Source organism: Gobius niger, assembly GCF_951799975.1.
Source record: "Gobius niger genome assembly, chromosome: 2".
Lineage (NCBI taxonomy): Eukaryota > Metazoa > Chordata > Actinopteri > Gobiiformes > Gobiidae > Gobius > Gobius niger.
The window spans coordinates 33,098,109-33,123,634 of NC_136853.1; the positions used below are offsets into that span (position 1 = coordinate 33,098,109).

Genomic DNA, 25,526 nt, shown 5'->3' on the forward strand with positions numbered 1-25,526 from the left:
GGTGCAGCCGTGTTGGTTTCAATGCACATCCAGTAATGAAAATACATGCTCATATTAATTGTTCTTTAATTGCGCTATAATGACCTGAAACGGGGCACATGAAACACTTCAAATGGTGGTTGGAGGTGACTGCAAAGGTTTAGTCGAATAAGATAATCGAAGAACTATTATTTAATATAATTACAAATAAAATTGTGTCTTATTTTCGATGAAGTACATTATTAGATATATATTATTTCCATAGCAACAGCACAATGCTTTTTAATGTTTTTTTGGTAACACTTTATAATAAGGGGTGCATATTCTCTTTTAGTTTAGTAGTCTCTTTTAGTCTCTTTTAGCCTGTGCCTTTTTATTTGGTTATAGTAGGCAAGTGAGTAAGTAAGTGCTTTATTTGTCATTGTACAACGAAATTGTGTTTAAGTCTTGGGTTTGTCCTGAGCCGCTGTGACTGAGCGCCTGACCAGCATGTTTTTGGAGGTAGGGGAAACCGGACCACCCGGAGGAAACAGTGCACTGTCTCCTGGGTTTGTCCCTGTTTCAGAGCGTGGTGTCCTGCACTGGTCAGCTCCTCCACCTCCTCCTTCCTCTTCTTTCTGCAGCTCCCTCTGCTCCATAACAGTCTTTCAACTTCTTCTGGGTAGAGCTCAGCAGACGAATAGAATCTGTCTTATTCTCCAGTGAACGAACATTAGTCAGAACAATAGTTGGAATAGAAGGCTTGTGTAGCTTAGCTGTGAGTCTTGCCATGATACCTTCTCCTTTGCCCCTTTTTTGTTTCCTGTAGCGCCTCTTGTGACGCCTCCACTGTGCTGCCTTCACTGTGCTGCAGGTGTGGGGGCTCTTGGTGCCTCTTCAGTGTTTCAGAAGAAGACATTTGTAGATCTCAAATGTCTTTAGCTCTTCAGCTAATGTTAGCTGTGTGTTTCCTTTTAAAAAGCCTGGGATTTTTATGGCTAATACGGACTCACTGCAGTAAAATATCCAATGAACCAGCAAAGACACAAAGATACAAAAGTATCCAGTAAAACAATGCGGAGCACAGAAACTATAAATGCAGTTCGCGGAAATGGCAAAAAACACAGCTGTAGCATGAGAGAGGGAAGTTGCTGCTTGTTTACATGTCGCTATGAATTTGTTTATTTAGTCTTAGTCTTTTTATTTTAGTTGAGATTTAGTGAAATAATTCTCTTTAAATTTAGTCTAGTTTTAGTCGACTAAACTCTAAACTATAGTTATGCCTGCAGACTGTTGAAAGTCATTAATGTTTGTCTGTATTAACATACAAAGAAGTAAAACAAACTGAATTTATTTTACTGGTCAAAACAGAAAATATTCATGGAATAACTGAAACTTTTTCTTTCACAAACAAGAAACTGTTCGAAATTTGCACTAAAAGTAAAATTCACAGATGCCAGAACAACCATATAGTTTCTATTACTGATAAAAGAGCTCTAGATTTGTGGGTTTATACACAGTACATACAGTATTAAAAGGGGACAAATTTCATATTATTATTGATATCTGTTTGGATTTTGATCCCTAAAAGGTCTACTCAAAACCAGAAATATACCAGAAAAAGAAAAAAAAGATTTCAGTGCACAAACCAGGGGAGAATAGCCTGTCCAGTTTTTACGTTAACAAACGCAGACACAAAGACAGGAACAATGGCTGTCAGAGGTGCTGTGCCATGTCTGAGAGGCTGAGAGTGCTACGATCTGATAATTGTTATCGGGAATGTTGTTATTGCTTATCAGCACCCCTGAGGAATCCCGACCCTATTGAATACATGATTAATCTGTGAACACTTTATTACTTGGCAGCATCCTCAAAGGCTTCTTTTGAATTGAACTGCTGTGTTCCCACTAGAATAACAAACCTGCAGCTGCCACAAGCACCAGTCATAGACTATTTCAGCGTGAGATGTGTTGGCCCAAAAATAAAAGTGTTGCTGTACAGACATGCCATGTATGGCATTTGTGTGAGTATTACTGAGTCAAGGAAAGCGCTTACTTTCTACAGGATTGAAGAGAAAAGCCCCATTGAGTCAAAGGATTGACCCGGGACCTTCTTTCAAGCGCAAATGTGTAAACCATTGCACCTCCATGCTAACCGTCCATCTGGGACTATTACCCCATCTGCCATATGGACTTTCGGGGTACACCATGGATGTCTAATGACAGACAAAGCTCTTTGCTTCAGTCATCTTTCTTCCTGAGTATGGCTTTGTAAAAAGCTTTTGCACATGAATTCTTTATTCTTTCGTTGCCTCCAGTGCTGTCTGCAAGGGCCCAATTTTCTTTCTCCAAATCAGTAGTCCATAGGATAAGTTTTGGGCTGATGAGGAACACAAGCACCCAATGCCTGTCATGTAGAGACTATATTTTGACCTCACATTCATTTGATTAACAATTGTACATTTCCTTATGTAATACCCCAAATTCCAATCAAAACTCTTTAGGAACCCAATGTAACGCATCACATTTCTCTTCAGAAGACTTTCATTATTTTTCTGAGGCTGCTTCACGCTGGGCACTGCTTGTATTCTTGGAAAGGCTGGTCAGAAACTTATACTTCGTGCCAAATCTGAGTTGAATAAATATTTTGTTGCAAACGGCCAGTTTCTCCCCAAAGAGTATTTGAAAAGCTATCAAAGTGGATTCTGAGTTGGGTTTTGATCAGAAAATCGCCCAGACTTGAGAGACAATATCGATACATTTCCTTGCAGTTTTTGCTGATCTGAATTTGGCAGTGAGTGGTGCCAGTATTGATGGCCTCAGGGTCACCGGCCCACCTCAAGTGTGCCAGCATTAGCAACTAAAAACAGCTTTATTAAAATAGACTTCAGATTCAAAATGTCGAACAGAGTTGTTTTGTTTACCTTTTTAAAGCAGAACTACGTAACTCCCCAAGAGGCCATAAGCGACACTGCAGGTGCGTTTTTTTTTACTCATTAATTGTCCGTGAGAGTAAATACTACGCTGACGGAAAAGACAAAAGGGAGAGAGGGACATTGTCCATTGTTCCACAACTCAATTACACAATGGAGATTTTTTTTTTTTCACTCAAACTTGACTGTAAATACTGGTAAGGTGACGCTAGCCTGCAGTTAGCTTTGCCCATTAGCCTGTTAGCTTCTTCTTTGTGTTAGAAGTGTTTATTGCGCCTCTGACCCGGTGCAGGGAAAGTTGTAAGGGTGGTTTTCGGGCCAGGGACACCAGGTGGAGATGAAAGACGGGGGGGTTTTCATCTCCATACCATTAACACTTGTAGGGAAAACAAAAAGGATTTATTAAGGTAAACAAGTTACTTAGTTCTGCTTTATCATTGCTTTGGCTAATGTTACTCTATGGACAATATCGCCTGGAAAATGGTGGACTTCTATATTGAATGTGCTGTGAATTGGATTTATGGGGAAGCCAAACTAAAGTGTTGGTCTGCTGTAAATTATGGATGTAAACTAGCTAATCAGGTGCAGTCTCTATGAGCTTAACATCTCGGTGCATTGCCCTTTAAATAAATATTAAAGTAAAGTCATTTTAATATGATGAATGCCATGAACTGATACGGATGATGGCGGTCAGTGGTCTGTTAGTCCAGCGGGAGCATTACCAGGACAGAGTTCTGAGCAGTTAGTATGTCCAATACAGGCACTTTATTAACATTATGGAAGTAAAGATGTTCCAATATAATAGGTGCCATAACAAGGTCCACAGATGGCTCAGTCGAATCAGACTGATGAGATTGAAAAGGCACCCCCTGCGAGAATTATGGGTTTTAATCTCCATTATTTAAGACAGTTTAATTAAAATATTTAATTGATAAGGATCAGCGGTAGCAGCCACGAGCCTTTACATGACTCGATAAGGGCAAGCGTTAGTGGACAGGTTTTTTAATTAATAGGGAACAGTGGAATGCATGGGCTGCGACACGTAATCACTTTGTCTGTCAGGCAGATTGAATAAGTACAGGGACATGCCAGGCTTACTGCACACAGGGACAGCAGAAAGGTTTAGCTTTATTTTGACATATGGCCAAAGAATGATCAATTGATTAATGATCCTAGTTTGTTCATTCATCATCTTCAGTCTTCTACTGCCAGGAGAAGTTCCGGGTAGCTATAGTCTATTGAGATGAATGGAATCATATGTAAAACGCAAAAAAAAGTTAGATTTTGATGTAAAAATATTTTGCTTTAAGAAGAAAAAAAAACATCACAACTTTTCATTGCAACTTTTGACCAAATGGGCTGTGAAATCAGACATTTTAGCCCGTAACAATCACCAAAAAAAAGCCCTCAAAATCCTGGAGGGACTCAAAGGGCCTTAAAAGGGAACAGTGTTGAGCAAATATTCACAGACAACCACTCACATGTGTTCATCCTTTAATGGGGTGTTTTGTTATTATTTTAAGAACACAAAGCAATTCAAGGGCTTAAACCACTAATATATTTGAATACATATTTTTTGTGCTAATTAATTCCATATGTAAATGCAATCTGACAGAAACTATAGAAAAAAGCAAACAGCATCTTTTCACAGAGCCCTGACAACGCAACACAAGGCTCTGTATTTTTGCTGACCCCTCCATAGCCCAAGGCTAAACCACGCTGTGTACAACACAAAGATGGGGTGCAACACCACTGTCGCCTCTAGGCAAGAAATAGGAAAGTAGTGACTGCTCCTCTGTCACTTTGTTAGGAGCTGGCCTTAGGTGGTTATTTTGATCATGAAGAAAAACACAATATAAAGTCTAAATGTGTTTACCTTAAAATATGGGTAAGCAAATCATTTAAGGGAAAAGGGCAGGCAGGTTTTTAGTCACGTTTGACCAAATTCTTGTGAAAAGTATTTTCATGAGTCTTTATCTACTTTAAAAAGCACAGCTCTGCATTTGGACCTGTGAATGAAAAGCCATTTGGCTTTAAATGTCAACACAATAAGTGCTTTATAGAAAGGACAACTCTAAAGATGTTTCCAGAATGAACACAGTGACATGGCACAGAGGTCTGGGGTGCACTGAGCAAATACAGAGCATTCAGGAGTGAAGAGTTCACATCCACTGTGCTCTTTTAAAGGAATAGGCCACTGTTTTTAAATACTGATTTTGTGTGCCTATACTTGGATTGTGTACAGGCCCATGTAACCATATTTAAATAGGGAAAATGTGGCTTCATAAAAATAGTTTTTTGCATGTCATCAAAAATTTAGAGTGTTATTCAAAGGTGAAAAAATATATGATGCATAGATTAGGGATATCAGAATTACAATAACTTATCAAGTGTGTGTAATAACTCAAAGGGGATCTCAGGATTTTGTTACTTTGCGATATTCAGTCTGTCGGCTCAGAGAAAGCGTTCTCACCAGTTTAATATCTGATACGTCCACAACCTGAGGAGCACATATTGAATAGATTTTTAGAAGAGGGATGTGGAATAGGGGCCCTGCCACTCCACTGGTGTTGCAGCGCCTCCAAGAACAGTGCACCAAAAATGGAGACACATTTGAGGACGAAGAAAACGATAAGCAGCTCTCTCCATCAATAATACTCACCAAGTATGAGCTCAGTCTGTCAGTGTGAAGCGTATCTCATAAGAATCTGTTTGCAGGTCCACCAATCCTTTTCCAAAACAGGAATCGATTTGAGCCTTGTTCTGCGTTTTAAGTGCTATTCTCTCATAATGCCCGCTACATTCAAGGTAGCTTGGTCCGTCTTGACAAAGTCTGTTAAATACTTACAAAATGCTAACAAAAAAGCCCCCCCAAAAAGCAAGTATATTTTTTGCTGCACCAAACATTAAACCAATGCAATGTCCAAGTTAAGTATTACTGTCTGCAGTCATTATTAATTAAACAGGAACTTGATAGATTAATGATTAATTAAACAGGAACTTGATACATCTTAAAAATGTAACAATGAATCAGTTTCACAAAGAGCTATGGAGATCAAAAAAGCACTGGAGGTTTTTGTCTACTGATGCGTTCACTTACATTACACTTCACAGTAAATCTAGCAGGCATGAGGCTGAAAGACAACCCGCTACCTAGTTTAAAAGCATTTCCACTCTCTTGTCACAGCTTTGTGAATTATTGAGGGGTTTCATTTTCTCTTTTGTGGGAATCAGAGCACGGGTTCATGAAGGGAAAAAAAAGAAAAAAAATACAGGAGTTTTTAATCTGTTGCTTTTTGTGCCATTTTTAAACCATCTTTTTGAAACAGATGGATTTGGGGCGGTGATGACAGAGATGGGTGACAAATATATCAAACTATGGCGCCTTGTTTCATGGCTTACTTCTCGTTGACACAGTTAGGGATTTGGCGGCCTCCTTGGCGCTATAAAGTGCCAAATAATCATCATTCCTTACAAATTGTTGTCTGCATTTCTGTGTGATCTGCAGAGTCGCCAGGGCGTTGTTTCAGCAAGACAGTTTTATAAACAGAACACATAAAACCAGAGGGTTCCACTATTTCAAAGCAACTCACAGTGCGCCTTCTGGTAAGGCAAATACAATTGAGTACTTTTCGATCAGAACCAAGATTGAAAGCATTACCCTAAGCATTTGCAGCCTGAGTAATTTGCTTGCTAGATGGGGGACACACTAACAGCACAAGCTGGTCAGGAGGGCCAGCTCGGTCCTGGACCGCCCCCTGGACTCTGTGGTGAAGGTGAGGGGCAGTAGGATATGCCAAGCACAACACTACTGTGAAGTTACTCATGTACAATAACTTCAATACAATCTCTGTAACCCTAACCCTTATCAATCACATGCACTATTGTTGGCCAGCCAGCCCCCTGTCTCCACTGCCCATCCTGCCTGCCTCCTGTCCGGGAATACATTTTTGAACTTTGTTTTGTCTCCGGCTCTGCTTTGGGGTTCCAATACAAACCTTAACACACTATAACTGTAAACCGGCACTGCCAATGTTGTCTTTGATATTCTTGATAATTCGATATATTTGTTTTTGTTTCTTTATTATATATTTTTATATAATATATATATAATATATAAATCTCCCTCTCCCTTCATGGGTGGCCTCTATTTCCTCCAAGCTCCGGTCCTCTACCGGAGGAATATTGTTGCAAAATGTATGAAATAAAACAGGCAGGGTCCACAGCGCTAAACATTTCCAGTTATGTTTTTGACGATGGAACAACGTTGTGATATGTTAAAACCTCTATACAGTAGAATTTGTGTAATACACCCCGTAAAAACACATCCACAGAATGAAGTGTTCAGTGTCCAAAGGGCAGTATTTTTGGCAGGTGCCTTAAAGAAGAGATAATGCACTTCTTCTGTCAGTGGTCAGATTGTAAAGCCTGATCTGTGTATTCAGCTGTGGTAAAACATGGTGTGCAAAGTGTCATGGAAAAGGTAAATGGGTAGAGGATGGATAGATGGGCCATGCATGGCCGGGACAAAGTTATCAGTTTAGCCCATGAGTGAGCTGACAGCATAGGCTGAATCCTAATTGCCCTTAGAGCATATTTCTCATCCCACCCCTGGTAATTGGACGTGAACACCAGTGATAAATTGCTCTGGCCATCTTCGATTTGGAGGCCTCTAATTGCCGTTTGGCATCTGGAATTAAGAATGGCATTCTGTGTAAGCCTGGGTCCACAATAGTCTCGTGTTGTACCAGACCCTCGTGCTTACTGCGTTTCGTACAAGGGTCTGGAATTTCTCAATTGAGCTCCATTATCAGGTGGGAGGGGTGAACTCCTTTGAAACAATTGGATCTGATTTTCACTAGTGTTTGGTCGTGACATATGTAATGCGCCCGAGTGAGTGAAGCGAGCCATCATAACTCTTGAGAGCATTCCTTGCACCAAGACTTCAATTTTAATTTCTGGATATTAAGATCCGCCGCCATTGCCAAACTACAACCTGCAAATCGGCGCAAATGCTTGACGTAATCGAAAACACCCGCCTCCCCTGCTTGCTGAATAGTAGGTAGAAAGTCAAGAGATTGAAAAGCAACATGTAGGGAAATAATTATTGACAGGAGTTTACGGATGGCTAAGGCCAGGCTAGGTCTACACAGGACAAACTTTCAAACAAAGATGTAGGTACATCTGTGTGCAGCCTTGATATTTTTCCACAGATGCTACTGTTCCCTCAATTTTGTTTGACCGTTGACTGGCTGTCATGTGGGGCGGTCCGTGATCCTGGCCACTTAAATTTGCACAAACAATACACATAAATTACATCACTCTAAAACCTATTTCAGATATCCACTGCACACAATTTTAAAGTACTTCTAAAAGTCAATGTACCACAATGAACAAGTGGCATTGTAAATACACAAAGGTAAAAAGAGTGTGATGGTAATCTCAATCACTACCATTTCTGTTGTTCTACGATGAGCAAGAATCATGACTATACTTCCAGTGTCTCATAGTTTTAGTTGTTCCTATGGTCTGGTTTCTAATCAGGCCAACCCCACTGTGTCATCTACCAGGAACTTAGCATTCAACAAACTGCTTCCATGTCCAATTGAAAAACATATCTTGGAGGTTGAAGCCTTCTTTCAAACATTATTTGAATGTTAAGTGGCTACACTTCAGTGCTGGTCGCTCTTGTTCAATGTGATTTGCAACAACAACCTCTGGACAAAAACTTGGAGGGTTTAATTTCAAGAGCAAAACAAGTGTTCTTATGTCCTACCGCTGCGCTACTATTCATTTTTGAAAAAGTGTCATGTGGCAGTACTGCTTCTTGTTGTGCCATAACCAAAAGTCACATTTTTCTACATCAGAACACTAAAGTATGGCACTTGAGTGAGTTCATGTCAGTGTTGGTGCAAATAATTAATGAAATAACGATACACGTCAGATTTACGTCAGATTTGGCAAAGCTTTGAGTCTTAGGTCTCTTAATGAGGAACTGAACATTTATTTATAATGCAGTGCCCATTAAATGTTTATTGGCAGAACATTACGGTATTTAATTGAGTTCTGGGTACAGCCACATTGATTAAACACAAATTAAGAATAGCCCGGATTTAAGGTTTTGGACCGACCCACATTCAGCTACCTCAACAAATTGAAAGCACAGCAGTCTGGAGGCAGTCAGGAGGCTCAGCTCACTTCATCTCAATCGTCAAACTATGGATGGAACGTAACACATTGATGGTTAGCTACAGTTCAACTAAATGAGTGTCTGGTATGTTAAAGGAATAGGCCACCGTTTTTACATACTGAGATATGTTCTTATCTTAGCTTTGACGAGTTCTTTAGGACCTGTCTGATCTTCCCCCGTGCCTTCAGTCACGTAAACACAGCGCAGACGGCGTTAGCATTTAGCCTCTCCTGCTCTCCACTATAGCTCCAAAACAGGTCAAGATAGAAGCTACCAAGCTCTTCCACGTTTTCCCTATTTAAATATGGTTACGTGAAGTGAAGTAGTTACACTACAAAGTATAATTACACAAAATTAAACAATGTGGATTTTCTAAGCGGATAAAAGGGGGAACTATATTGTAAGGCGTAATAATACCAGAAGTAGTTCGAAATCCGCGCAGTAATCTTCACTTTACTGTGCGGATGCCAAAAAAATATCCCCATTGTGTAATTGGGTTGTGGCACAGTGTAGCTATAATATCCCCATCAGTGTAGTATTTACTCTCATCAAAAAACCACAACATGCTACAACACCTGCTGTGGCGCTTATGGCCTCTAGGGGCAAAGTTCTGCTTTAAGGACAAAAACGGCATGGTTCCAATCGATCTCCAAGACGCTATAGTTTCAAATCAGCCTAACAGAGCACTTCGCTCTCTAAATGTAAGGCTACTGGTGACTCCTCTTTTCTCTAAAAGCTCTGAAGGACGTAGAGCCTTTAGGAACCGAGCTCCAGTTTTATGGACTTAACTTCCAGCTCATGTTAAAGAAGCAGACAGAATCTCTTTAAGCTGACAATGTTCCTCTTCAAAATAGGTTATGGTCAGGTCAGCTCCAGCCCACAGCCTGATCAAAGCTGCCCTAGGAGTGGGGAAGTACGGTGCATTGAGCCCTATCCTCTGGTTCCAAAGGGTGAATCCGAATTGAGCAAATTGGTAAGGGGTATAAGCCAAAACTGGATGTGCATCAGCGTCCGCCATGACGAGCGTTGTCATTGAGGAAGGCGGTAGGGAAAAGAGCCTGTGAGTCTCCTATACCACAGAGCCCTTTGGAGTTTCACAAATAATTTATCTTTTAAATGCAGATGCTGAAATACAGTAATGTATGACAACAGAGTTTAGCACATTTTGTAAAACTCATGCTTTAATGCAAGGCAGAGAAAGTTCATTTTTTGGCCCATTGGCTGTTCCGAGTGAAGAGCAGATGTATGCGTCATTGCTGGTTTTCAAACGGCTCCAGTTCGTTAATCAGTCGTGGATCAGTAATGCCTTTCTTTTTGATCAACATGGCGTTTTAAACCCACCGGGATCTTTTTTTATCCACTCGCACGCTTGTTCTTGGGAGCTGAAGGTGAACAATTTAGTTAATTATAAATATGATCGTATAGCTCATTTGAAGAACATTTCCAAGAAACACAGGGAAAGACTCCTAAATGTATGTTCTCTTGAAAATGTGAAGAGTGAAAAATAAACCGTATCACATAAACTAGAATATCGTGTGCCGTGTTTGGCTTCTGCTCATGTTGTAGAGCCGTCTTTCATTCAGCTCGAACAGATAGCGCTCTGTGCCATTTAATAACGCGCAACAAACATTTTCCTTCTCACTCAAGTACAATTAGCACCTGCCTAAGTGCAAAGATTTCACATTCAAGAGCTCCTCTAGCAACGGCACTGTTAAAATTAGACATGCAAAATACCGACCACAACATCTTAATGTCATTCTTCGTACCATAAAAAAAAAAAAAAAGGAAACAATAATTTAATTTGCATTTTTTTATTTAGCAGATTTTAATAGAATTCAAAGGTCCATTATAAGGAAATTCAATTCAAACACTGTTTTTGCTATGGCAGAGAGACCAAAGACAAGAGACTCCAAAAGACATGATCATACCATTAGAATGTAAACTTTGCTGAGATATTGAGATAAAATACCAAAACGATGGCATCCATGGTTACTGGTCATAAAAAATGGGACAGTGGAGGGGGGGAGGGGGGGGGGAGCACTCCTCACAAATTTCTGCAAATGTTCATTAGACAGATATGCACCCGAGACAAAAATAAAGTCTGTGTGGCTTAAACTACTTTTGGAAAATACTCAATTTACACTTTCTGACATGTTATCCGCACATTTCCAGGTTATTCTCAGGGAAGCATTGTTGGATTTTTTAAAGAGCCAGTCTCTCACTGCTGAGTGGTAAGAGTACAGAACATGTATATCAACATCAAGTCACACAATAAGTCTGTTGAAAAGTAACATGGTAAATGACAAAGATTGGCAATACTGCAGGCTGATGAAGCTGGCAGTGGCTATAGAGAGGAAACGAGAACAACAATTCTTCTGTGCGTTCATTTATTAGCAATAGGGAGAAAGGAGGAGGACTGAATTTGAAATCTCAAAAAGTAAGAGACAATGCTTGTCCATGTTGGTCTTTGGAATGATGTTGACTGGATGGCCATCCATAAATTTCATTAACGGCGGTAACCAAATTCATCAGCATCATCTGCGCGGAAGTCTCCATAACGCCATATGTTGAGCTGCAGGAACAAAAGAAATGTGTTTATGAGACAGTTGGTTTTGAAACTATCAAGATAAACAAAGTCAAAGCAGAGCATTTTTTTATGTATATATATCCAGAACAGTGTGAACGTGGCCACATCATCATTGGCTCCATTTAGTCGCACTCTTTGTGCTTGCCAATCTAAGCTGCAGGCTCACAGTGCTTCAAATGCCACCCAGTCTATTACTTCTCCCATTCCATCCCTTTCACACACTGCATCGCCTCATAAACCATCATACATTTCCTGCTAAATGCCGCTTTCATCACTACGCCCTTGGCTCTGTGTGCCTGTGTGTGTGCCACGAAGGTGGCGCTGATTTGAATGTGAAAGAAAGTGAGCATCGGAGTTGTGTGTGATTGTACAAGGAGAGCCTGTGTGGGAGCTTTCTCTTGGCTCTCACAAGCATGCAGCTCAGCTGTTAATGCTGTGATTCATTGCTAATTAGCGACTGTGGTAATTAGCGCTCGTTATTAGGATGAATGGATCGGTGTCTATGCATTGCCATTTTCCGTCTCGCACACCAAGTTTTTTCTCCTTCCGAGTTGTCGTAGGCTGCTGGGGTGAGATATTATACCTGTTATTATAATTAGCCTGATACACCTCACACTGACTGAGACAACCAGTAAGCATGAACACAAGAGTCTGAGCCGCCGCTTCCGATCCTCTCATAATACGCTCTGCATCGAGACCACACTGAGGCCATTGTGACTGACCATTGGTGCTTAGGGCACCACAATGGCTTGCACCCTGACAAGACTGACTGCAAAGGTGACTTTTACATGTGTGGACACTAAAGTAACTCAAACCTGTCTATAGGTTCCAGAGTTCCAGCCTATTTATCTGTTTCCTTTACATTTATTGACTTTGTGCAACAATGACTAAAAATCCCCAATGACATCTATCAATGAATCACTTTTAGTATTCAGATGATGGTGCTATGGCTTCAATCATCTGGGTGGGCAAAATGTGGTCACCAGACAAAAGCCAGCAGGCACCAGGGTCAGAGCTCCCTGACTAGTCTTTGACATGACTTCAACATGGAGGCCATATGTGTTTTGTGTTATTGTGTGTTGGATGACTATTCTCTCACTACTTTCTCTGGCTTTCTCTCCATCCCAGCTGAATACTTTGCATCCACACCCCCAAATATTCACAGTATGAACCCGCACAGAATGTGGGCAGCAGTCCATATGGGACAATGCTGACTGCCAATGCACCATGTGGCATCTTGAGGAGAAAAAAGGAAACTAAAACCAAACTTTTTTTATTGCACAAATGTAAAAAAAAAAGACGATGGAGCTAATTGATTAAATTGCGCAGCAGCAAAGGAGGAACGCTGCAGACAGTTGAGACAGGATGACAGTGAAAAAGTGGCTTACCCTGGCACTCTTTGCAGATTCTTGACTGTTCAGGTACTCTGTCACCTGGGGCAGAAAAAAAAAATTAGCATGCCAGATCTGTGCATCACATACACGGTTTTAGAGGATCAAGCAAAATCAGTGCCGACTTTGAACCTGTTCCCATCCTGGAGACATCACTTTTTCATACTGACATTAATATTAAAACTTTTTCCACCAAGCTCCCATTTGACTGAAGGACACAGAAGCTCCCCGCGATATTAGATACAGGGAAGGCAGTGTTCTCTGAAGATCAGCGAGCTCAAGAAAACACATGCCGTCTGTGAGTGCATGTGTCACTGCAGGCGCTTATGGGGCACACAACAGCACCATTGGGGTCAGCGCCTGATATGAGTTTTAATGCACTCTTGAGCCACTCAAGAAGAGCTCCACAAATGAGCCCGATTGAGTTCATCAAAGATGTGAACACCATAGAATCTAGAATTTATTTGATTTATTGCTTCATTTTTTAGAGTCTTTCTATTCATTATACATAGTCTATTGTGTTTACACATTTACCTTTTCTCAACTATTTGCACCTTCTTGTGTGTTCAACAGTCTTATCTTGTAATGCACAAAGAAGGTGGTGGATATCGGACCTATATTTCACTTGAAACGCCATGAAGGTTAAGTGCTAAAACAGTTCATTCATTCATTCAAGATATCTGTTTTCCTCATCAGTGACATTCAAATATCTGCATATATTAAAGCAGTACTAGGGACGTTTTACAGTGTAAATATACCATTTATTCTATCCTGGGTGCTTCATAATACTGCTTTAAGCTTTTAACAATTTGTAATTTTATACATGAGCAATATTACTCTCAGAAAGAGACCCTGAAAAAAGGTGTTAGAAAGGCTAACGTGCAGTTGAGAACATATTGACCATTTCTGGTAGAACAGACATGTAGCTTCACTGTATAAATCACTGTTGTGTCATTGACCCATGGGAGGGGGAAGGGTTCATAGGAAGTGAGTACGATGGGCACAGCAGGAACTGACCTCCAGCACTGCTTATGGTGTATGTTGTTCTATATAGCTGTGTGTCTAAATAACAAAAGTAAATGCTATATGGTTTGGGATCAACCTATGGGGGTTGATAAAGTACACCTTAACCTCAATGTGAAAGCAGTGTACAAAGGACATTTTTCCAAATAAGGAAAGATGACACTGAAGGGTAAAGTAATTATTAATTATTAATAATTTTTTTTTTTTTTTGACTTATGGACTTACAACTGTTTCAAGGTAAACTTAATTGTACCCATTGGGAAATTTGTCCCCTGCATTTGACCCATCCTCACTTGGCTGGAGGATCAAACTATTGTGTGTCTTTTTGATTGATGGGAGAAACCGGAGCACCCGGAAGAAACCCATCCAGACACGGGGAGAGAAACGTGCAAACTCCACACAGAGAGCACTAACAGCTCAGCCACCGCGCCGCCAAAGCTTACTCCAAGCTTTCTCTGAAGTGCTCCCTTTTCATTTGGATGTGACTGCGATGTTTAATTCCTGTGCTGTGTTATGCAGATAGATTGAATCGCTACCCTGTATGGCCCCATGGATATCAGCACAGCAGCTAGAAGGCACAGTAGAGCCACTCGATTTACACAAATGCTGCATGATAGCGTGGCGGCTTTAAGGGTCATCCATCAAAGCCAAACTAAACAGACATTTTTGGAAGGTTTTTGAACATGGTGTCTTGGTCCCATCCGGCAGCTGTCACCATACGGCAAACAGCAGACAATATTTCACACACACAAAAGGCCAGTGATGCCATTTGTGCTTTACTGGAGCGGTGGAGTGCCTGCAGCAGTCTGAGGCGGCCTTTTTTTTCTTTCTCCAGATCTACAGGTAGAAATTAGAATCATGCAGGAGTGAAGTGTCACATCCCCTCAAGTGGATCTCACGACACCGCAACACAAAGGACAAAAATTACATTTGTGCGAAAGCAGCTAACAAGAACCTAAAATTCCCCCTGGATGTGTACGACAGCCTTTCCAAAGCAGCAGCTGAGCGTCAGAATCACAGTGCTGAAAGTGTGCTGAGACTGAAGAGCACTCCAGAACAATGTGCACAGATGACGAGCTGTCACACTGCAGCTCTCAGGGTGAACCCTCTTGTTCTCTGGTCATAAGGGCGCCTCCTGGATCTCACTGCGCTGTGTGATATGGAGCGGCAGCGACAGCCAATCAGAATGGAGCTGACAGTTTCATCCTGCTTCGTCTTTCTTACACCGGATGCCACTTTCATAGCTTCTCTATGGGCTCATGCGGTGAGACATAATAGCTCATTTACAGCCTTAACAGAAGCCAAACCCCATCTGTGAAAAACAGTTTAAGCGTCAAAAGGAGCAATGTTACTCCCCCATGCAAGAGCTGTCTACACTTCAGTATACAATTATGTACAGCTTTACAAGAAAATAAACAGGGCTATTTGGAGAACACTAAAAAAAAGATGGCACATGATGGAAGAAGGGATAATGTGAAGACTAGAGCAGGCAGACTTTGGTTGGACTTGTGGTGGCAGAAGGCAGCGAGTGACCATGAACATGTTTGGATGACCCTACAAGACCCATATGCCGGGCAGATGCCACGTTTAGCGAGCAGTGGCCGACGACAGTGGCGGATCTCTAAAACGGTGCCAAAAGAATGTGCTGTTCCCAAAACTCTGTGTGTGAGGGATTACTTCAGCCCTATTGGACTTCCGACATGATTTTGACTGCAGATTTTTAGGATCTCTTGACAAATTCTCAAAGTTCGTGTCATATGAACCATCTCGGGACGAAACACTGTGAGGCTGTGTTTCAGTTTTATGCTTCCAAAATCTGGGAGAGTCTGACTGAAGATGTAACACACTACTCCAGGCAGAAAGCGGGTCTATTCAGCTGTGCAATGTGCATAGAACAAAAAAATAATTGATGATTTATTGATATGAATGTTTTGGGATGTTAATGGGATTTTATGGCTTCTTGTTCTGTAAAACAATTGCTTCGCTTCGTGTACAAATTGTGCTCTACAACTTAACTTGCTTTATCTATATTTTAAGTGTATGAAAAAAAGATGTTTGAGGGATTGTAAATGTATCCCACTTTAGATAATAACATATGTCTTGTTAGAGGTGCACCGATCCAGCTTTTTTGCCACCGATACCGATACAGGGGTTTGAGTAGCTGCCGACATCCAATATTTACCGATTCCAAGAGACTTTATTAAAAGTGGCTTTCTCAGTGTAAAAAAAAAAAAGGATGGAATCTTCTCCATTGCAAGATCAATAAAGTCATTATATTGTCATGTTACAGATGAATTATCAGTTATATCTATTGATAAATTCGGGGATAAACATTTAACAAGAATGACTTTTCTACACTAAGGTATTTCTATCATAGTTTCTGACCCAGCCTTGATTAGTTTTCGTTAGCATTAGCATGCTCCCGCTAGCTTTAGCATGCTATTGCTAACCACATTTTGCGCGACAAACGGCTGTTGTGTGTTTCAGGTGTTGAGAGTCAAAACTGGTATCAGTTCAGTATTGGATATTTGTAGCCGATAGCCGAAATCATATTTTTTCCATTCTCGGCTCCAATATCAGATTCGGATCGGTGAATCGCTATGTCTTATTATTACAGTTCAATTTTGGTTTATACAAATCTTCACTTGTGTTCTAGTAGAATAGACAACGTGCACAGAAAAGACTAAGAATTTCTCAATGGAAACAAATCTAGACATTCTAAATAGAAACATTTTTCATCAATAATGTTACAGTTCCTTCCAGTATTTCAGGATCAACGCTTCATTAAATGTGGCATTTGCGTGTGTGGCTTTCATCTCAATTTCACTTAAAGCTAATGCTGCCCCTGGTTTCAATAGTGTACAAATAAATCAACCAATAATCCAAATGTATTGAAAATATGACTTAATGATATTGTTTAGATCCAGCATCTCCATGGAGCCGGGTTTTGGGTGAGCTGAAGGACAGGTGGTGCTGTGTTTTGGCTTGCATGCGTGTCTGCCTGGTTGTGAATCTGTCCGGCTGAGTGAGAACGGGCTCAAGTCTTTGCGCGCCCAGGTCCAGGTGGCGTTCTGGGGAGTGTGGTGTGAACCTGCGATCCGTGTGAGAACTCCCGAGGACATCTTTGTGACAGGTTGTGCGCGTCTGGTGCGTAGGTGAGCAGCCCCTTTTTTGATTTCACAACATGAAATCTTAGCCAATGCAAACCAGATTCTGGACTAAGCCTGTTTTGAAAAGAACCAGAGCAATGAAACAGATCTCGTGGACTTGAGTAGGGTTAAGAAAATACACATGTTTTTTGCCTGTTGCAACAATTAGGTTCGGGCTGAACAAAATAAGTAGGTAACACTTGTACTACATGGCACATTCCCTCCAATAGTGTAAAAATATCTCCAAAAGCAAAGTCAAAGCTGCCGTGTGCACTGGTTTAGCTGGGATTGCATGATGTTGCATTGGTCCCCACAGCATGACTGTCAGAGGAGATTAGGAGGTTGTGAGAATGTGGGATGACAAAGCCAGCAGCAGGGGTCCATGGCACAACACTGTAGGTCATGTTCAAAGACATGCAAGCTAATGTATGCTCCAAGCATTGCTACATACCATCAGAGGACAACAAAACATTGCTAGATGACACATTTTCTGTATTTCTATCCATCTTTTTGTTTGTTTAAGCATGTTGATTTTTGGGACCAATTTGTACCTTGCAGAGTTGGGAATATAAATGTTTCGATGATTAACATTTGCTGTCCAACTGTGTCTGTGTGGGGTCAGTAGGGGCGGCTGAAAATGTCCAATAAAAAAAGCCTCATTCCCAACTCCAGTTGTAAATTAGCTATTGAGCTATTGGTGGGGAACAGTCAGGCTGTCGTATCCGCATGAAACTCAGATGCAAAGTGTGTGTGTGTGTGTGTGTGTGTGTGCCCTGTGGTGTTTGGAGCTGCAGGGCTGCTGATGGGCTGTGACAGGCGGTGGGGTTGAACAGAGAGGGCAGCGGGCTGAAAGTCGCTCGATCGGTGGTCCTGTTACGCTAAAAGCCTTTCCTGGATGACACATTTACAAATTTCCGGGCCACAGTGAAGCCCGTAGAAAGCTTAACAGCAGCATTTTTAAGCCTTTTGATTATTGTAAGCCACAACAATCACTGCATATTCTGAGCCTGTTGTTGGCCCAAAAGCCACAACCTCAGTCGCGTGATAAGAAAGCCTGTTTGCCCATGAGGCCTCATTTTGTTACAGTAAACCTACTGAACAGGAACAAGATTCCCAAGAGGCGTATTGTCAGTGTCTGAACCAGTGGCTTAGCAGTATGGAGGCGCATGACTTCATCTCCTGAGCCAGAGAATGTGGGCCAAACAGCAGCAGCAATATCAGCAGCAGCACCACACTTTGATAGATGAAACAAGCTATCCCCCGAGGCTTACTTTGTGTGTGCGAGCCCCTTCCTGATTTCCTGTATGGATTGCCCACATACAGCCTCATTTGTACCAACACTTCACAGTGTACCATTCTATCTTCATTGATGATTTCAACCCCCATTAGAACAATTACTGCCGATGGGACAGCTGCACTATTAGCTACACAGGGAATCCGCAATAGCTGTAAGCAAACTATGGCTACCCACGAGGCAGTTTAAGTGTAAATGAGAAAAAAATATGCTTACATGAGAGTCATCACTTAAAAGCTGCTATAGTGGCCCCTAAATGGCATGCACTACTTAAAAGAGCTAATGAGAACTCATGCATTAAAACGCACGAGTCCTCATTATCAGCAAAGAGAGGATATAAGATAAAAAGGATATAAACTTTCAGTCATCCAGGTGTTTACTTCAATCTCACATGTACTGTATATAACAAAACAACATTTAACAACGGCAACACCTACAACTGATGGGCATTGCAGCCACCATAACCAGAAATGAGGTACTCGTGAGTCAAATTTCGACTTTTTAAATGCAAGTCTGATTGTATCGTTTTAAGTATAAGAGCGGAATAAAAGCGGAAATAAAACTACAATTCCCAGGAGGCTACTGCTGGGTGATTAAAAACTCCGAACAGCACTGTGGTTCATTTTTCTTCTGCGGACTCGTGTACTACATTACCGTTATAACTGAGCCAGTCTGACCAGTGTGTAAATAAGAGCTAGGCCTAGTTTGATACAGCGGGCTGTTTCACTGTGGGTGACTGATAATAATTAGACTGGTAAGAGAATGACAGACACTTGGAGCAGTAATTGACTTGTAATTAGCAATGGGAGATTATTAGTGCGGAACTCTAATGAACTTAGGAGACATCCATTGATGCGAGTTACCGGAGGTGACAGCGCAAGACATGGAGCGTCCGGACAGCAGGCTAGAGTGTGTTTGCCATGTTGTTGTCTGCTGCTGACAGAAACACTGGTCAAACTAACAGAGCAGGGAAGATTTGTTTCCACACAGCCATCCTTCATGGCATTTGGACACTTGATCTAGTGCAAAAAGCACCACTGGAATCCATTCTCTAATTGAATAAAAAACATATTTTATTCTTATTCATATTATGAGAGCAACACCTGCGTGGGCAAAGTGAGTCAATGCAATTCAAAACAGCAGACAGCTTTGGGCGCACACACACATTTAAATAATAAATACATGAATCAGTCTTGACATTTTTTACACTCACCAAACTTAAACTACTCCAAACTTGCGGCTGTTGTTTTAGTTTATGTTTGACAGGGTGGACATGTCTGTCACCCGCACAAAAAAACTATTGCTGCTTCTCTAACCACCACACTCAAAAGCACAACATAACAAACATGTAAAATGCCAAGAAGGCTTAAAAGATATTGTAGCAACAATATCACTTACGCTGACATACTTAAAGACCTATAAGCATGCAATGCCTGACGTATTAGAAGCATTAATCAACAATATTAAACAAAGACCTTAAGTGCATGTTTAAGGGAAAATGGATAGGATTATAGTGGGATTTATATTTTAATCCCATATCAATTTCTGGGCCATGGCCTTCTAAACTACACATTTTATCTTAATCAGCTGACAGCAGCAGACATCAACAGCATCTGACTTAAATCTACATATTAATATTGACAATACACTCACAGCCATTGCATGGTTTAAATTTCCATTGAATTAATGTAACTTACTCACATAAAGACATTATGGGACAACATAGAAAGTGTCCTTGAAAACTACAGACATTGAACAAAGAATAAAATGGAGATGAGAAGAAAAAAGTTTTTTACAATGAGTCGAGAGAATGGAGGGACAGTGTGCTCTGCAGACAAAGGACTATCTAAATGTAAAGCAGGACAGAGGCCAACAAACGGTCTGAATCTGCAGCTTCCCTCATGAGTGATTGAGATAGAAATGCACAAGAAGTAAATGTAGTCAGTGGTCACAGGAAAACACTAGAGGTTGACCGATAAATCGGGCCGATATTTGGGGATTTTACAATATTGGCTACAAATCCACAAATCCACCCACAACTCCCTAGGCCTCAGGGGAACGGAGAAATATTGCGATCACATTTGGTTAGCTACAAGTTCCTTAAGCACAAGTTTCACTTAAGTCAACATGGACATGCTGCATGTTATTTTAGCAACAGTATGCCAATGCTAACGGCAGCACGCTAATGCTAGTGGAAACTAATCAAGGCTGGGACAGAAACTGATTGAATCACCTAAAGTTACAAAATTAAATCGGCCAAGTATGTATGTTTTACAGGATTATAGACCAGCCATTTGGGAAACTTTGACCAAAATTATCGGTCCAAAATATCGGCATCGGTCAATAAAAATCCTGTAAAAATCTGCATCGGCCTTAGAAAAAACAATATCGGTCGACCTCTAGAAAACACCAAACACATGTAGAAGTGAATCAGGCAATACAAGAACATTTAAAGGAATAGGCCACCGTTTTTACATACTGAAATATGCTCTTACCTCACTTTAGCCAAGTTAATATATCCCCGTCTGGTCTTTGTCCGTGCGCTCTGTCACGCAAACGGAGCACATACGCAGCCTCTCCCACATGTCACATAGCTCCAAAAAAGCTCATGATAGAAGCTACCAAGCTCTTCCACGTGTTCCCTATTTAAATAAAGTTACGTGAAGTGTTTTCATGCGAAGTATATTTACACAGAAATGTAGCATGTCGATTTTATAAGCAAATAAAAAGGGGGACTATATTGTGAGGCGTAATGATACGAGGAGCAAAACGTCCGCGCAGTAACTCCTAAAGACTTCCCCCGCTCACTTCCGTCAATAACCTTTAGGAGTTACTGCGCGGACGTTTTACTCCTCGTATTATTACGCCTCACAATATAGTCCCCTTTTTTATTTGCTTATAAAATCGGCACGTTACATTTCTGTGTAAATATACTTCGCATGAAAACACTTCACGTAACTTTATTTAAATAGGGAACACGTGGAAGAGCTTGGTAGCTTCTATCGTGAGCTTTTTTGGAGCTATGTGACATGTGGGAGAGGCTGCGTATGTGCTCCGTGTGCCTGGCAGAGCGCACGGACAAAGACCAGACGGGGATATATTAACTTGGCTAAAGTGAGGTAAGAGCATATTTCAGTATGTAAAAACGGTGGCCTATTCCTTTAAAAGTAGAGGTATTCAAGGAGCTGCCAAAGTATTCAGTTTATATTGTGGCAAATACCAAAAGTGTAACAAAATAAGGGGCAAAGGCTCTACCCATTGAGATACTAGACCCATGTATCTCAACAAATATACAGAATTTTGTGAGAGGAATTTTTATCTAGTGACATCTCAGCAGGTAGGACAAATAATCTGAACTGAAATAGACAAAAATTTGACTGAGAAACTACAGCAGAGGCTAAAGAACCACTTGTCCATCCAAACTACTATAAATCTATGGAGTCGGTAAGCCTATTAGTGGTATGACTGCAAGGTTTTAATCACTGTCTGTTCTCTATAGGGTCCATTACTCTGACAGTGCATTACTGTCCCAGGCTGAGGTCACAGGTCAAAACCCTCTTACAATGATGCACAGTGCATTATTGACCGCCTTCTGACCTGAGAAGTGCTTTTATTGGTGGTACACAAAAATGAATTAGAGCTCGGCATTCCACCAGTAAGTGAGTAAAATACGCAAGCACAAATTTTATTATGACATACTTTGTAATGTGGATTATTGTTCAGCCCCTTTGTTCAGTTTCAATATTAAATAAGTGGCAGAGTGACTAATAGGTCCGGTAAGCAGTAGTCGTTATTGCAGTAAGAATGAATTTGCTCAACTTTTCTTTATCTTTCATGTACAGAGTCCCATTGGGGCGTGCTGGTAAATTATCATAATGAGAGCAGAAATTAATGAGCAATGCATCATGGTTTGACCGCATGGCCTGTGTTGAACAAAAATTAAAAATGTATGCACCACTGATTGACAAGAACAGGCGTTTCACAAACAGCAGTGTAATACCAGAAAATATGTTCAATACTGGACCTCTGAAGCACCACACTGATTAATGAGCTATCATGATGGACTGACAGATAAATCAATAGTATATGACTGTATACTCTGCTTATTGCTTTCAATAACACGCCGTATAGACTAGTGATGATCCTGATAACACATTTTAATTTAGTTTTAATCATATTCTTTTAATGAAAATTATGCCAAAAAACATTGACACGATAGTCTTTTTAAATTTAGTCACATTCCAGTTGATTTAATCTAGAAAATTTAATCAAAGCATTGTTAGCCGTTAGCTCAAGATCGTGGGTGCAAGCAGAGGGAGCTCCATGCGAGAAACAAATTGCTCATCAATTGCCTTTTCAAAAGACATTTTTTACAGTTATATAAAGTAGGGCTGTGCAATTTTGACCAAGAAAAACAATTTTTCTGACAGATATTGCAATTGTGATTTGATTCGCAGTTTTTATATTTTCTATTTGGCCTAGGTTTTATATTTCATGCAGTTCTAAAACCGTTGTTACAAGTTGTCAGAAAAAATATCCTTCGTTTTCTTAAATAAACATGGCACATACACTCTTTCTTCCTTTATATTCTGTGCTCTATAAATCTGAAGCAACAAAACACTGCTTGTTTTATGAAATTCCGCTGCATAAGTGCATCAAAAACCTGCTTTTGATACAATGATGCGTGCGTACGGCGATCGCCTTTTCTCCCCACACCAACCAGCTCTGCGATGAAATGATAATTCCATGACCCAATCGTTTGTTACTAGTGTTGAGAATAGCTTGTGCTGCACAAGACACACATGGAGTTTGTTTGTAGTGCGCTGCAGTGCATACAAACATGAAACATGACTCTCCTGCAGTGACTTGTGATTGGCCAACAGGCCAACGGAAGTGAGACTCGATACTTCTGATCGGCTACCATGTCTGTCACTCAAAAGGTGGAGGTGCAAGGCAGGGAAAAACAAAACAAAAACCAGGTTACCGCAGTAGCTAAAAGCTCAATTTCCATGCGGTAAAGATTAATTGTGTATCCCTAATATAAAGTCATATTATACTGCATATACATAATATGTGCAGGTTAATAGGAATAAACTCAATTCAAACGTCTCAATCGGAAGAAGGGAATCTTGTACAGCGCTTTTCACATGACAAGTCACCCAAAGTGCTTCACACAAGAGAGCTTAGGCCTAGTTAAATTTGGTCCTTAATGTTCCTTTTGTTTAGTCTTTATTAATTGATAGATATAGCTGGAGATGCAGCAATAACTTTAGTCTTCATCAATGAATCTTCAATGAATGTAATAAAAGAAAGAAGTAAACTTATACAAAGTGCATGACATTGTTTTAGATGCTGAAAAAACACTGCCACTGACCATCTTCTGCAGGTGCTTTTCCTTTCGGACGTCCACCATCACTAAGCCCTCTTTGACCAGGCCCAGACCCACATCATCCTTAGAGTCTGAGAACTGTATCGTGACGTGAGGGCAGGCCACTCCAGAGTACTCCACATTTAGCAGGCACTGGCTGTTCTGGATGTCCCGCACAATACAGTCCACCACGTCAGCCCTGGCGTCATCCTAAAACAGAGAAAGGAGAAGAGGATGATTGCTGTCTGATTGCTAAAATGCATATAATATACACGCTATAATGCAAAAAGCTGGTCTAAACACTTGCATTGATTTCATTATGTTAGAGGGAAGTAAATATAAATGGTTCATTACACATAATGTGCCACCTGTGAGGCAATCAATGCAGCACTGAAGCACTTGAAGAGAGCTTGTTACAATTGCAATAAGTTTTTGGATTTATTTCACAGTACATATTTTGTTTGAGGTGCATCGACACTTGGTGACATGGTGCCCAAGTGATTAGCACTCTTGTCTCAAAGCAACAAGGACCCTTGTCTGTTTCCTGCACCTTTTGGTTTCTGTGAAAAGTTTCCATTGTGCCTGGGTGGGTTTGCTCCAGGTGTCCTGGTTCCACCCATTAACCCAAATTGTAAAAAGACTAAGCCCTTCCGCTGCGTAGTCTTAGATAATAATCTGCGGATGGCCCACTGCACAGGATGCCCAGGAAATGGCAAATTAAAGTACACCTTAACCTTATTAGTAGACTAAAATATGAACTGCGAAATTAATACAAAAATGTACATACATTTTGGAGTTCTAAACTACAAATTGTGATTTTGATCCAGCTGCAATGAAATTGACCACATTACTGCAGTTCCATTGGGTAAAACTTTAACACCTTTCCTCAACAGCGGAGTCTTATGTGGTGAGTGAGCTTACAAGCTATGGCAGTTGAGTGCATAGTTATTTCTTTGAAACAATTGGATCTGCTAGCTCCAAATCTTTCTGGAGCTTTTCACAAGTGCTATTTGGCTCTTGGACAGCTTTGTTACTTTGTGCCTGAACCGTTCTGTAATATTTCTATTTTATTTTTTTTGACTGTGGCGCAGTCGGTAGAGCGGGTTGTCTCGTGATCGGAAGGTCGTGGGTTTGAATCCCAGCTCCCGCAAATGCACTCTGTCGCTGTGTCCTTGGGCAAGACACTTCACCTGCCTTGCCTCCAGTGTCTGTGTACATTGGTGTATGAAAGAGAGTGAATGGGTGACTGGTTCCTTACTGTAAAGTGCTTTGGGCCTGATAACGGTAGAAACGCGCTATATACTGTAAGTTGAAACAATTCTTTCTATGTATTATTCTATAGGCTTATCTGTATTGCCCTAGTCTTGTGTTTTTATGTGTTGGTGAGCCAAAGATAATAAAATCTATTCTATTCTTTCTCTATCAACTCACTTCTTATGACCCTGTTGGCTATTGGCAACAGAACGTTTGATGGTTCTGTGGTCCTGCTTCAAGAGTGCTACCTGCCTCTGACCAGCAATTCACCATTTGAGTCAGCCAGGTGTCTTTTCCTTCCTATTTTGTGTGAGGGAAAATTGCCGAATAATAATTATGCACACTTGATTCAGAGCGTGGACCTGCTTTGACTACAATAG

At 40.8% G+C, this 25,526-nt stretch overlaps 1 protein-coding gene across 1 annotated transcript in view; it reads right to left on the bottom strand.

The window, feature by feature from the left end:
* Positions 1-10,875: 10,875 nt before the first annotated feature.
* The window catches only part of snd1 (staphylococcal nuclease and tudor domain containing 1), a 133,914-nt gene continuing 119,263 nt past the window's right edge, over positions 10,876-25,526 (bottom strand). The window contains exons 22-24 of the mRNA XM_079582761.1: positions 23,899-24,102; positions 13,056-13,100; positions 10,876-11,652 (exon numbers count right to left, since the gene is read on the bottom strand). Coding sequence (XP_079438887.1) covers positions 11,587-11,652; positions 13,056-13,100; positions 23,899-24,102 — 315 coding nt within the window. The 3' untranslated portion in view covers positions 10,876-11,586. The remainder of the gene's footprint in view (positions 11,653-13,055; positions 13,101-23,898; positions 24,103-25,526) is intronic.